The sequence below is a fragment of the Mastacembelus armatus genome, chromosome 6 (genome assembly GCF_900324485.2).
Source record: "Mastacembelus armatus chromosome 6, fMasArm1.2, whole genome shotgun sequence".
Classification (NCBI taxonomy): domain Eukaryota; kingdom Metazoa; phylum Chordata; class Actinopteri; order Synbranchiformes; family Mastacembelidae; genus Mastacembelus; species Mastacembelus armatus.
Window position 1 is genome coordinate 18,383,122 of NC_046638.1, and position 13,879 is coordinate 18,397,000.

Genomic DNA, 13,879 nt, shown 5'->3' on the forward strand with positions numbered 1-13,879 from the left:
ATTCATCTACAGCCACTGTAAAATTCCTTTGGAGTCTGTGAATTCATTCATATTGGTATCTTATCTTTGTCTGTAAGAATGCAGTACTTTGAAGAGATAAAACTGCATTCTTAACCCTGCACACTCCATCATAGTGGTTCTTTTGGGACATTGATTTTTTCTGGGACTCCTTTTAATGTTCAAACATCAAGCATCTGCCTTGTGATAACATTTAAACAGCCTCTATATCAATCAATACTCAAGATAATTATAAGACAAGCATATCATCCACTGTATGTTTTATGGAACTGTAAAAACAGTTGGAAAGTTTTTAAAAATTATTTAAAACACATAACATTTATAAGCCAATTAACTCTAACCCTCAAGTATGGCCTTTAGTAGGATTCACAAGCATAGCAAGGGATTAAGTGGGGTTGATGAGGACCAAGCAATGCCTCATACAGGCATACAAAAATGGTCTAGATGTCTGTACTGTAATGGAAAATGATTTTTACTTATTCATACAGATACAAAATAAATCTAAAAAGACAGTTTGGTCTGCTATTCTTTTCACTGCTCACCACATGGTTTTTGACACAACAGTACCAATGACATAGAGTGAAAACAAATAGTGCAGAGGCTGCTTTGTCAAGAGGCACTTGGGAGTTGCTTGTGTCACCCAAGATAGGTGCAACTTTGTGACAATTTTGTAGTTACTCAGTCAAATAGGCATTGTTTAGACATATCTGCTATTGTATACTTCTGACAGCGTTTTTATTATATATAGCTTATGTTGTAGATGAGTTTACAATACGTTTTACTTTCTAAACAGTGAAAGGCAATTTCGCACCTCCTAATGTACAGTAGAATGTCTGACAACAATTAAATTATCAGAGTGAATCTACAGCCAAATTTGCCAGCTGTTTTGTTTGTTACAAATTATATCAGAACTGTAGGCTTATTTATAGTATAGGGTGGTTTCATTAAAAATTATACGCACAGAATACGGCGCAACACCACCCGACCTGGCAACCTGGCGCCTTGGGAACGTCCTCAGCCAATCAGAATTAAGATGGAATTGACGCCAGTTCAAACTCAACGCTAGCAAAAACCACCAGACTTTGCGCCTCGTCTATCAAACGAAGTTGAACCGCTTGAAAAGTTTGTATTTTTTTTTAAACTACCCCAGTTTTATTCGATACAACAACCAAAAAGCTGGCTGATAATGTCGACTTTCACTAGCTAGCTATGTAATGTAACGATCCTTTGTACTTCTAGCATTCACGTTGAAGTTATTTCTCTCTGCTGTTAGCTGCCTAGCTGGAATTGGCTAACTAAAAGGCAGAAACATTCCAAGGCGGATAATGTTTAAATATATTTTAATATTGTAATATATTTTTTAAATCTTAGTTTGCTGCCGACGCTTTGCTCTGCCAAGGTTCATGTGAGAGATGGGAAGAGAGAAAGACGCTAAAACAGACGGGAAGGCTAAGCATAAAGGAACTAAACTGAAAAAGCTGAGCGAGCTGGAACACGCCGGTGCCGGGGGAGATACGGTGAAGAACAGGTGAGCAGGGTGTAACTTATCATGTGCATCGGTATGAGAAGTTACCTGAATGATCACTTGCCATAGTAGCAAATTTAGAGCAGCATCCTAATAATGTATGCGTGTGATCTGACTGCAGGCCATCCCAACATCTGCTCAGTATCAACAGAGGCCACACACATCAGAGCTGTTTTTTTTTGCATGGAGCTAGCAATTGCTCTCATGTTGCTGAAATGTGGAGACAGATTAATTTGGATAAAAAATAGCTACTTCTTGCGGTGGTGATGAATCAGATGAGTGTGGGGCAGCATGTGAGTGCTGCTAAAGGATGGACATTAGCTGAGCTGTCACGTGGGCTGGTGGCCTTGAGTGCATGCATTCATTTCACTGTGTACAGTAGACACTCCATCTTCATATGAATAAATTAATTAACTTGATATCTGATGCGTTTATTACCAGGCAGACGTGAGCAGACAAATGAATGCGGAGTGATCTGTCATTGGCTTGTGTAATTGATGAGAGCAGAGAGATGAATAGACACCTGTAAGAGCTACTGGCAGTAGAGCAGGCATCTCTTGTGTGACAGCTAGCCTTGTGTTATTCCACAGCACACTGACTGAATTACTGATTAAGGATCAACTTATCCTCCTCAGGTACAAGACTCATGGAAGAAATCTTCCTGATCGTGAAAGTGCCTTCTCCTTTAACTGTTGTACTGCCCTAGTGTAGTGTGGAAAAATTGAAAGTTCTGGTTTTAAGAAATGAACATAGCCAGTGAATCAGTTTTATAATACGACTGGATTGAAAGTTGTAAAGGTCAAATTAAAAAGAAACATGTTCAGAGCTCTAGTATGATCCTGTGGGACACTGCTCGACTGATTGGTGGCATTTTATAGTGCTAGACAAGAGCAATACTAACAAGGCAGACCTCAAATCTAAGGACAGCCTAATATGCCCTCACTTTAAGCTTGCACATGAAAAGTGCAGCTTAAACTGTGTCTTACATTTAGTCACGTCACAGAATAAAGGAAAGTCAATTTCTTTTTGAAATTATTTTGTAGTTTCCAGGCTACTTATGTGTTACATGTACGGCATGACTAAGATGGCCTTTTCTTCCTCTGACTGTCATCCCCCTCCCATCTTCATCTCTTGATGAGTAGCACAAAGCCAACTAAATCTACAGCGAAAACTGATAATGAAAAGTCTCATAAGAAGGTAAGCACTCATCTTCTTCTTTGTTCTCTAAATTGAACAATAGATGTGACTAAGTTTGACCTGGTGTTCCATTTCAGTTGACACAAACTTAGAACATCTCAATGGAGATTCAGTGTCATCTTAACCAGGTGAGAGGTTGTGATGGACATGTGAGTCCATCCATAACTCTTGCCCTCTCTGGAATTAGTGCATCTGAAACCAGGGAGAAAATTCCAGCCTCTATTACCACTGACCTCAGCTCAGACCGTCATAGCTGCAGCATGCACAGCAGCTTCTCCCAGTACAGTAGACTACGTCAATGCTATTTGATACCCACAACACTGGCAGAGTTTATTTACGTGCTTCTTGGGCTGGTTGCTAGACATTCATATCAGGCAGCTACAGGGTTGAAAGGGCTATTTTAGGGCAGTGTTTTGGTTAGAAAGTATAAATGGTTTAAGTGTTCACAATTGCAATATATACATGAATGCAAAATATGTGAGGGCCTTTAATAATCAATGTACTGTCTCCTGCAACTCCACAGCACAGTGTTAAGTTTAGGAATGCAACTAATGATGTAGCCCAACATGGAATTAATTTTTAATGAATCTGGCAGTTGTTTTTCCTGTAATTGATAGATTGATAAAATGTTGGAAAAAGTAAAAAAAAATGTCTAAACAAGTTTACCACAGATCATTTTGTTAGTCTGACCAGCACTCATGTGTAAGAACATCAAAACCCCACATTGGAGAGGGTAAATAGCTGATTAGTTTTTTCCTTGATAAATTGATTTTCAAAATTCATTCATTTTCTCTTGTTAGCTTGTTGTAGTGTGGAGTATCATGGGATGGATGTCTGCCTGTAATGCAGTGCTTTTATGTTGTGTTGAGGTTAATTGCATGTCTTCCCCTCAGGTCAAGACACCTAAGACAGAGACCCTGGAGGCAATCAACAGCTCTAGGTAGGGATGAAGTCATAATGTCAGGAGAATGTCTCTTATTAAAGGGCTAGGATAGTAAACTGACAGGCTTCATTAAGGGCTACAGACTAACTTTTTGCAGTGGTTTCACTGGTGTGGCTAACGTTTTGTTATTTAGATGCATCAGCACAAAATGTAAATGCACCCAATTTTTTTCACAGCATCATTAGCATCACAATTACACATTTATTGGTTTACTTTTTGTCACAGTTTTCCCACAGTCATGTAAATCTTTGTAAACAGGAGTAACAGTGCGTATAAAGGCTTGTTCTTATTTGAACAACAGTACAAGCATGGAATTGAAGACATCATTTTAAAACTAAAATGTGCACAGGCAGTATAGTTACATTTTGGATTATTTGACATTTGAATTTAGTGAAAGGCAGTTTTTTTGCAATGTTGTATGCAATGTTGAATTTAATTATCATCTCTGCCTTCTCACTGCTGCAGTTGCCTGGGGCTAAAATACTGTGGGGAAGGGGAGCTGTTGTGGCCCCACACTTATCAAGCCATAAGATGTTTTCTTTTTTTTTTTTGACATGTTCTGTTTTTTAGTATCTCAGTATGGTAGATCGATGCACTGACAGCAAAGCGGTGTTGCCAGCCATGCTTGGCTGCATTCTTTACAGTATGCAGTGCATACTGAAGTTGGTGAGCCAGTCTTTACGAAAGGAATGCATTTTTGCTTTTTCTGTTAATTTGCCTCTCTCTGGTTCAGAGTGATGCTGTTTCTATCTCTGATGCTGAGTAAGAGTTGAGAATCTTACTGGTGAGGACAGTGACCGATGGCTGTACAGTTTACTCAGGCCAAGGTTGGAGTACATCTGTGTTGGTTTTGAGCAGTGCACTTTTCTTGATGAAAAAAAAAAAACTACCTATAGGTCTTCTTTGCGTGTGCCTGAGCTAAGGTACCACTGTTTTGCCGTTGTTCATGAGTAGCCAGGTCTTGATTGCAAACTCACATCAGCATATTGAAACATGCCAATCAAACCCGCTCAGAGGTGAAGACCCAACCCTACTCTTTCTTAATAGCTCTGACCCTCACTGTGGTGAAATCATAAAGTTACAGTCAGACGTACAGACCTGTGAAATGTTAGGTGTACTAGTATGACCAAGAAAGAAATTTCACACTTAAAAGATTTTTGGTTGCATTTGCAACAAAATTAGACATAATCTGGAGCCTTAGCTATGAAGAGATGTCACAGAAAATTAATTTTTTGTCCTCTTGTTTTTTTTTGTTTTGTTTTTTTTCGCTTCCCTCCTGAGGTGCTGGAAATGAATTTTTGTGTTTTGATGTTCAAGGGGCCCTGGACAGAAGCGGTTTCCATTTTACACAATGTGTTAAGCTGTCTCACAGAAAATTAATTTTACTCTGCACTGAAGACAGATATCTGTGGCATGTCAGGAAAGTAATAAATGAGAATACATGGTTTGAGTAGTTGGATGCTCAGCAGGGTGTTACCAGGATGGCAGACTTTGGCTGAAGGCCTGCTGTGTCGAATCTGTCTCACAGCAGTGTTTCTATAGAGTTGTTAATGGATTGTTTCCCAGATGTGGACTTAGCCCAACCCAATACGACAAGTGACATTTCAAAGGAGATGTCAGTTGGAAAAACAATTTTGCTAAATTCTGGCTTTTAATGCTTCCCTTTAGGGTTTTTTTTCCCTTCAGAAAGGCTCAGGTGGTAACTGTGCTGGTTGAGTGGGTTTCATGCAGAGAGAAAAGTTAAGGTCTCGCAGCAGAGTTAAGAAAGAAACCTAAGACTATTAGAACCACAGACCTTAAATGTCACTGGACTCAGTGACCCAGCCTCCTTTGTATAGCGTTTTATGGATTTGGCTCATGGGTGCAATGCAGCATAAAATATGACTATTTCTACAGATATTTTTTTCTCTCTCTATGTTGAGCAGTTGAACTGAACAGCTTGGTCACAGCACAGATTTATGAAATAAACTAAAAAGAAAGAATGTTTCTCCTGTAGTGAGAAGCAGTTTATATAAAAAGAGCTTTGGCTTGCCACTAGTCTGCCTACTGTGATGTGCCTACACTGATGTGTCAGTAATTTCATTAGGAATTAAGGTGATTGTGATACAGTGTGACACCTGCAGACAGCCAGTGAGGTTTCTGCATTTACTTGTCACATTAAAAATCCTGCTGTCCCTGATGGGAACTGATGTGCAAAGCCTTATGCAATAGGGACCTGTTAGAACTAATTTAGTCAAAGGGGATGTATTTGGCCCGCATTCTCCTATATATATACTGTGAAATAAAACAACTGTATGAGTATGAGTAGGACATGAGTAGTTTATGGATGTAAAATCAAATATTTTTTGTTAGCCCTGATGTCTTCATGAAGAATATGGTGCAAAGGGGCATAAACACTGAAAGTACAAATAGCCTTTTTGTGCAGTCTAGGTGAACCCAGGGCTGGAGTCTCTAATTATTTTGTCATGCACTGGTGAGCCATGTGTGTTCTGCTGTGAGCAGTTAGTATCTAAAAAACTAAAGTTTATTGCAAAAAGGTTAGGTGTTTGTATTTATAGTATAATTGAGCTTGACTTGCTGGATAAATGCAAAGGTCAAAAAATAATTAAAATGACAGTGTGATGTTTGATTAAAGGAAATGCTGTATAAAGGTCAGTGATGACATTAAGTTATGAACCAACAGTCACCTTGTTTTGTTTTCCACTGACCTTCATTATGTACAAAAAAAGGAATACACCACAGTGTTTCTGACATTATGCAAAAAAAAAAAACCAAACAGGCCAGCAGGTTGTCTTATATTAAAATCTAACTATGGACCTGTGCTTCATACTTACTACATACATAGTGTAATATGTTTGTCAACCATTTTATTATTATTATTATCCAGATTATGAGTGTGTAAATGTAAGCACTGTATACTGTGACCTACCTGTGCATTTACTGCTGTGATGATGCTGTATGAAAATGTCACTCTAAACAACGCCTATAATATTACTCTAGAATAAAAACAGACTTTAAATTGAAATCTTAATGAATACATCTTTTAAATGATGAAATAGGATTTTGTTTTTAATCTAAGATGTATTATCTCAATACAAACAATAGTTTCATGTCTTTATTTTACATGGGAACACAAACCCATATAACATTTACAGCAAAGCGCAGATGGAGTCAGAGACCATAGAACCTGAGAGAAGGCTCATTACCCACAATCAGAAGCCATCGAGGGTCATACTGTGGAAGTACAGAGAGTGTATTAGGCTCATACAGTGTGCACCAGGTAGCTGTGAACACTGGCTGGTAATTGAGATTCACTAAGCCAATTTGACAATTATGTGCTAGAGCGCTTTACATTTTCCCTATTTCCCCTTTAACTAAATGTTATGTGAAGGAAAGAAGAACGGGTTATCTATTAGCAGTGGTGATGCTAATTTGTTGATTTCTTAATTTGGGCCAGTTCCCAACCCACTAATTCTTCACTCTGCAGGGAAATCCAACCTTGCAGTTGTGTAATTCTTATTTTTTTATTTGTAATTGCTGTAATTATGTCATTATCATTACTGTTTCGATAATGTTGCTTAATTACAATAATTACGTGTGATTTCTTGTGGTCAGCGACTCATTGTGGGCTTCAGGATTTTTTTTTTCCCTTCCATTCCACATGGCTGGGTAATTTTGTCCTAACTCCATCTAGCAGTGTGGCAGGCAGCAGTGAAAAAGAGCTATTAAGCTTTTATTCTGCCTTGTTATTAGCTTGTTAAAGTAAAGGCTAATTTAAAATCAACAGCTCAAGGGCAAGATTTTTTAAAATAAAATACAAGTTAAAAGAACAGAACAGTTAATAAGATCTTAGAAATGTTTTAGTACAATAATATTAAAGAAAATAGGTTTCCACTTGGGCCAAATAAGGAGAGTTGAAACCATTAAACTCAAACTACAAACACTGCTGCTCTTTGTAAATTGGAATTTAAGATGCATGACTGTTAACTGAATGTCTAATCCCCCATAAATGCATGTCTCAGTGAGACCAAAAGTCAGCCAGATTTCAGATAAAAAAAAAAAATCGACATCAAGTGCTAAATTCTTTAGTTTTGTATTTGTGTTATTGTGGTTTAGCGATTCTGTGAAACGGGAGTCAGAGGATAACTGCACTGTGAAAAAGAAAGGTGTGAAAAGGAAAAGAGTCAAAGATGAGCCCATGGAAGGCCCTTCAGATTCCACTTCTGCACCTATGTAAGTGTGACGACATCTTTAAGCTTTGAATTGGCCTGAAATTAAAGCATTCCTCACCTGTCGTCTTAACTTCCACATTTCATTTTCACATTTTGTGTAAGCTATTAGTATTCTCTCTGCCTCTGGATACCCACAGCACTAAGAAAAAAACAAAGCAAAATGGGCAGGAAGACGAAAGTGATGGAGAAGCTCCGAAAAAGAAATCAAAAAAGAGAACAGAAAAGGTAAACTGTCATTCTAAGTTGTTCTGTCTCCGTCAGTAATACTCCCACTATAGAAAATTTGCTGGACATGTGGCGAGAGCTTTTGAATTCACATTGTAACTGCTTTTCTCTGCACAGGAGGTAAAGAAAGAAGAAGAAGAGCATCCAGTCACAAAAAAGCCTAAGAGGACAAAGAAGGAGATACAGGAGACAAAACAGCTAAAGATCAAAAAGAAGGAAGAGGAGGAGAAGAATCGCTGGAGATGGTTGGAAAATGCTGCTCTTTTCATCTTGCATTGACTTGGCCCTACCCACCCCACACACACCACACACAGAAAAATCAACACAAAATACATGGAGGAGCACTTTTCGCTTTCTTAGATACATCCTCAATTTTTCATCATGTTGCTTTCTGTCAGGTGGGAGGAAGAGAAGTATGAAGATGGGGTGAAATGGAAGTTCCTAGAACATAAAGGACCTTACTTCCCTCCAGAGTACCACCCTCTACCAGACAATGTTCATTTCTACTACAATGGTCAGTTGAGCATGGTTGTTGAACGCGTGAGAGAGAGAGTGATTGGAACAGGGTTCAAAGGGTTTTCCACAAGCTGTTTTGCCACACTCCACATATTTTCTTCCATGACAGTAATTTAAAATAAACTTGGTGCCTCACATCGCATTTGTAAAGAAAATTCATATGCGTCATTTCATAAGCCACAGGGTGACATCACTTTTTGACAGTTTTTGGGGTTTCTTAGTCGTTCTACTTAGGCTGTATGAAACTAGAATCACCAAAAGCAGCAATGTGGAAAAAAGTAAGAAGAGGTAAAACTGTATCAAGCTTTTTGTGGCTTCACAGGGAGATGCATGAAATTTGCTCAGTTCCCTTATGTAATGTCGCTTGAGTCTGAAAATATCTATTGAGACAGGACCAGGCCTGTTTGACCTTCACCAAATAGTCTGTTAAAGTCCATAGCGTCCCACCAGTCATGAGACTACAGTCACCTCAGTCCTTGTTTTTGGGAACGCTTGAGAAGAGAACTGGCGAATAATGCTTCACCATTGCAAGACTGGAATGATTATATATTCAGAAATTTTCTAGTTCTTAGGAAGTAAAACCAGACAGAAGAGGTGAGGGAACGGTGTTGTGTATTAAACTAAAGAAGTGTTTGAAGTGACTCTATGAATGCCAATGTGTAGATTTGCCAGCCCACACTCGAGACACACATATACACAGTTAGAACTTCGGGCCTGCAAAAGTGTATTGGATCAAACAGTGCCTGATGACTGTAATTGGGTTAGCTTTGTTAGCAGTCTAGCCACAACAGTATCCTGTAGGGACCTCGTTTGATCTGTTAATTCCAGAGCGTGCATGTTCTTGTTTGTAGCTCATTCTTAGTAGTGAGGATGAATGTAGATTGTTGTCCTTGTCTCTGAACCAATCTCTGCAAGTTCATGGATTAGTCTGACAAGTCTCTGGACAAGCTGAGGGGTGGGTGTTACTATGTATTGTTTTTTTTTTAAATCTGAAACTCACTGATCGAAGATGTGAAAATGAACTGTTGGTCTGATGGACTGATGCCATTCAGTGCTGTTTTTATTTTTTTTGCAAATGAGGCCACAAAGCCTTTGTGGAAATGAAGAAAAAACACTGTTGAATCAAAAAATGATCATTGGTTGTGGTGTGTTTTGGTTTTGCGTCAGGGAAGAAAGTGAAGCTGAGCCTGGCAGCTGAGGAAGTGGCGGTGTTCTTTGGCCAGATGTTGGACCATGAGTACACTACCAAGAAAGTGTTCCGCAACAACTTCTTCATTGATTGGAGAAAGGTAACGCTAAAATGGCATCACACATTTTTTCAGTTTTCCAACTAAAACTTAACTGGATCTTACAACTGGTGCCTGTGGCAGTAAATGTAGCAGCTGAAATTAAGCAACTTTGGCGTTTACATTCAGATTTCAAATAAAAAATATTCCCATGCTCTACAATAATAATAGTTTTCTGAACGTGATCACTTCTACTTTCCTTTGTTGCTGTTAAAATGATGATTAGTGGAAGCTTTGACATCCATGGTTTCTGTGCACTAGTACATTGGGTTTAACTGTTACTTCAGGAGAATCATGCTTATGTTGGCATAAAAAGTAAATCATCGTTGTCATTGTTGTCATCTAGCTTTGTGTGTATGTTGTAAATTATTCAATATATTTGTGTAAAGTATGGGTTAGGTGTGTGGCTGTGACTTGTACATGCACGTTGCTGTCTGTCAGGGTGTCCTCTCTACAGAGAAAACACTGTGCCAAGCCCCAAGGCATATCATGCTGAATTAATTTTGCGCTGCTTAGTGCTCAATGCACTTGAAAATACGATTTGTGTGAAGGCATTGATATGCTAATCCATACAAGTAGCTCCCCTGCATATGAACAAATCCAATTAAACAGTTTTATTATAGCTGGAAAAAACTCTCCTCGCTCCACTGCCCTCAGTGCCCGCCCACTGTCGGGTGTCAGTCTTGCTTAGACACACAGACTGACTGTGCCCACACCATTGGAGTATGTCGGGAGAGATATTTCTGTGATGATCCAGAGGTCTGTTTTGTACCTTATCTTGTGTGACCCTAGATGACAAAACGGTATCAGTACTGCTCTGAACAGCTTAAAAGCTAAGTCATTACTTTCACTCTTAGTGGGTGTGTAAAGTTAGATTTCCTTTTGTTTGTTAAACACGTAACCCTTTTCAGGCCCCCATGTATTATAATGTGTGTATTTATGTGATAACTATTAGGGGTGCTACCCTATTTTTGATGAGCACTGCCATAGCGATGTAGGATGATGATAACATCAAGGTGTTCAGGTCATTAAAAGCCCTTTTCATTGTTCACTGTTATGTTCTGCTGCTCTGGGTCAATGTCACCTTAAAAATAGATATCCGCAAAAAAGATTTTTGGTGTACACGGGCAAAATGGAGCAGTGGCTTCCTTGCCCGACAGCAGGAGGCCATATTAAATGGCCCCCATGTTGTCATGACATTTTAGTGCCACAAACTTCTAAAATGAACCATAAAGGCTCCTTTGAGGCACTGTGTATTGCTGCCCTGTTAGTGACCTTTTTGAAGGGATGACTCCTTGTGCAATAACTTTAGAACGTTGACAATTACAGTTGAAACTACTGCTTTCCTCTACGTGTACCTCTGGAAGAACTGTTTGCACAGCTCGCTTGGCAGTGGCCTTGGAAGGAGATATAACCCATACTCTGAGGATACCACCTCCATAAAAAAAAAAAAAAACAGTAATTAAATGAAAGGTTTGATTATACTTGTGTTTTTTGATTTGTTTTTGTGATTGTTTTTTGATGCATTATTGTAGTTGGGGATTGTTTTAACAAAGTTTCCGTACACTGTTACAGTAACTTCCAGGGAATGTAATAATGTTGTGTTGTGTGCAGCTTTTTTGTTTTTTCCTCTGTAATTCATGGTTTAGTGGTGTGAATGTGCATGCTTTTCTACCATCGCTCTTGAGGTTTTGAGTTAAATAACAGTGTGTGGTAGTGAATGTTAATACTTTTTAACTGTGGATATAAAGCTCTATGTGTAAGTGAAATTCTCTTTACACCTTTCAAAATGATGCGTCACAAATAATACAAAGCATCAGACAGGATAACCTTCCCTATAATATAACAATACACACAGACCGTACCTTATTTTCTGGACATTTTTTTGTTTACGCTAAACTACAACGCCTAGTGTATTAGTGCCGCCCAAAAGGTAGAGCTATACTGCAGACTTCAAAGTGCAGGTAATAAAATCTGCTGCTGAAACAAAGTTTGGAGTGGGTGTCAGTGTTCAGGCAACCTAAGACATGAGGAGGAGATGTTTCATCTCCCCCACCCCGATGTTGGTGCAGGTGTTTAACGTTCCTTGACATGGATGAATGAATTTCATAATGCACTTCTGCTTGTTGTTATGCTTAACCTGCATTCTTCATAGGCTGATTTAGACTATAGTTAGCATAAATAGAAATCAAACTTATACACTGAAGCAACTGTTCAACAAGGCTTTTTTTGCTAAAAGCAACTTATACTTCAGTGTGATTTGAAAAATGCCTTGGCATAGTTTCCCAGTGCCATTTCTTGTCTTTGTTTGATTAATGACTGCAAAGATCAAATGATTATCAAAATTGTTGCTGATTATTTTTTTCATGGTTCTGATCTCAATAGTTTCTCTAAAAGCTAAATAAAATAAAATAAAAAAATAATAGGCTCAAGCCGAGATCCCAATGTAACAATGTGACTCACTTTGCTTGTTAAGGAAATGACCGATGAAGAGAGATTGCTGATTGAAGATCTTGACAAATGTGATTTTGGAGAGATCCATGCCATGCATAAAGCCAAGGTGGAGGCAAGGAAAAACATGACCAAGGAGGAGAAACTTGTAAGCTTCAAACTTTTCTTCTGTTTTTTAATAACTTGTTCTCAGTGTCTGAAGGATCTAGGTTAGTAGATCTAAGTGAACATATGCATTTTTTAAATCTATTTTTTTATTTCCTGGGGTAGGCTTTGAGAGAGGCCAACCAGAAGATAACAGATGAGTATGGTTACTGTCTGCTGGACCACCACAAAGAGCGTGTTGGCAACTTTAAGATTGAGCCTCCAGGCCTGTTCAGGGGTAGAGGCAATCACCCCAAACAGGGCATGCTGAAGAAGAGGCTCCAGCCAGAGGATATCATCATCAACTGTAGCAAGTGAGAGTGGTGTTATGGGAGTGTAGTGATGCACCCAAAAAGGCCTGGGTTTAAAGCAGGTTTTCATTCAGATTTTCAGAAGCTTCATCCTTTTAGCTGCCAGGAACACACCTCTTGGTGTGACCTTTAGTCTTGTCTGCCAGTGCACGAAGTTTTGTTTATTTGTTTGCATGGATTCAAACAAATGCATACAGTCTTTTAGAAATGTGTATTATCTTAGAGTGCAACAGAGCACTGGTAATACATTGGCACTGATGATTTGGTACAGTGTTGTCTTCAAAGAGTGAATGTGAGTTTCTGTTGTTAACCTTTCAAATATGTTATTTGATATGTATGTTATTTACTCGCAGTAGCCTCTTGTGTTGTAAAGAAGTTAGTAATTGTATTATCTGTTTCTGTTCCTGGAGTCCATTATATTAACATGCACATTTATGTTCAGGAGGCCTGAGGTGATGTGGGATGTTCTAGCTTGTGTTCGAGTGCTCCAACTGCCCACAAATATACACTTTCTGTCTCGCTCTCGCTTTTAACAGAGAGTCTTGTATCCCCGTGCCACCTGCTGGTCATCGGTGGAAGGAGATTCGACATGACAACACTGTGACCTGGCTGGCCAGCTGGACAGAGAACATCCAGGGCTCCTTTAAGTACGTCATGCTCAATGCCAACTCTAAACTCAAGGTAATCTGTCAATAGACACATATTAAAATGCTGGAGTCTTTTTGTTTTTTTTGTTTTTTTTTTAACAAATTGTTACAGGTAATAAATGTTTTTGTTCTATGTTTCCATTCTGGGAGAGAATCTAAAGAGTAACTAGACACAGTCAGACCTAACTAGCCATGAGAAGCTATTGCAGGGTTTTTCTTTTCTCTCCTAGAGAGAGAGAGGGAGTGTGGTGGGGCTTTGACAGTCACTAGACCTCAGAGTGTTGTCCATGTGGTCACAGTTAGAAGCACCCAGGGGATTCGACAGAGCTCAACGTTCAAATCCAAACTGACTGAAACAACCTAAATCTGACCAGAAAAAGGGGT

At 38.9% G+C, this 13,879-nt stretch overlaps 2 protein-coding genes across 5 annotated transcripts in view; both read left to right on the plus strand.

Annotated features, from left to right (window-relative positions):
* Nucleotides 1–1,507, plus strand: part of cdh13 (cadherin 13, H-cadherin (heart)) — a 365,066-nt gene extending 363,559 nt beyond the window's left edge. Inside the window, exon 15 of the mRNA XM_026310825.1 lies at nt 1,390–1,507. Coding sequence (XP_026166610.1) covers nt 1,390–1,427 — 38 coding nt within the window. The 3' untranslated portion in view covers nt 1,428–1,507. The remainder of the gene's footprint in view (nt 1–1,389) is intronic.
* The window catches only part of LOC113132594 (DNA topoisomerase 1), a 28,223-nt gene continuing 15,774 nt past the window's right edge, over nt 1,431–13,879 (plus strand). Inside the window, exons 1-12 of one of the 4 annotated variants that reach the window (XM_033325251.1) lie at nt 1,431–1,546; nt 2,536–2,540; nt 2,670–2,740; nt 3,634–3,680; nt 7,800–7,916; nt 8,053–8,140; nt 8,258–8,385; nt 8,539–8,654; nt 9,824–9,945; nt 12,419–12,541; nt 12,664–12,851; nt 13,385–13,529. In XM_033325251.1, coding sequence (XP_033181142.1) covers nt 1,431–1,546; nt 2,536–2,540; nt 2,670–2,740; nt 3,634–3,680; nt 7,800–7,916; nt 8,053–8,140; nt 8,258–8,385; nt 8,539–8,654; nt 9,824–9,945; nt 12,419–12,541; nt 12,664–12,851; nt 13,385–13,529 — 1,266 coding nt within the window. Of the gene's footprint in view, nt 1,547–2,535; nt 2,541–2,669; nt 2,741–2,868; nt 2,876–3,633; nt 3,681–7,799; nt 7,917–8,052; nt 8,141–8,257; nt 8,386–8,538; nt 8,669–9,823; nt 9,946–12,418; nt 12,542–12,663; nt 12,852–13,384; nt 13,530–13,879 lie in introns of those variants that run through there. The other 3 variants (XM_033325253.1, XM_033325252.1, XM_026310828.2) reach the window with 3 other exon arrangements.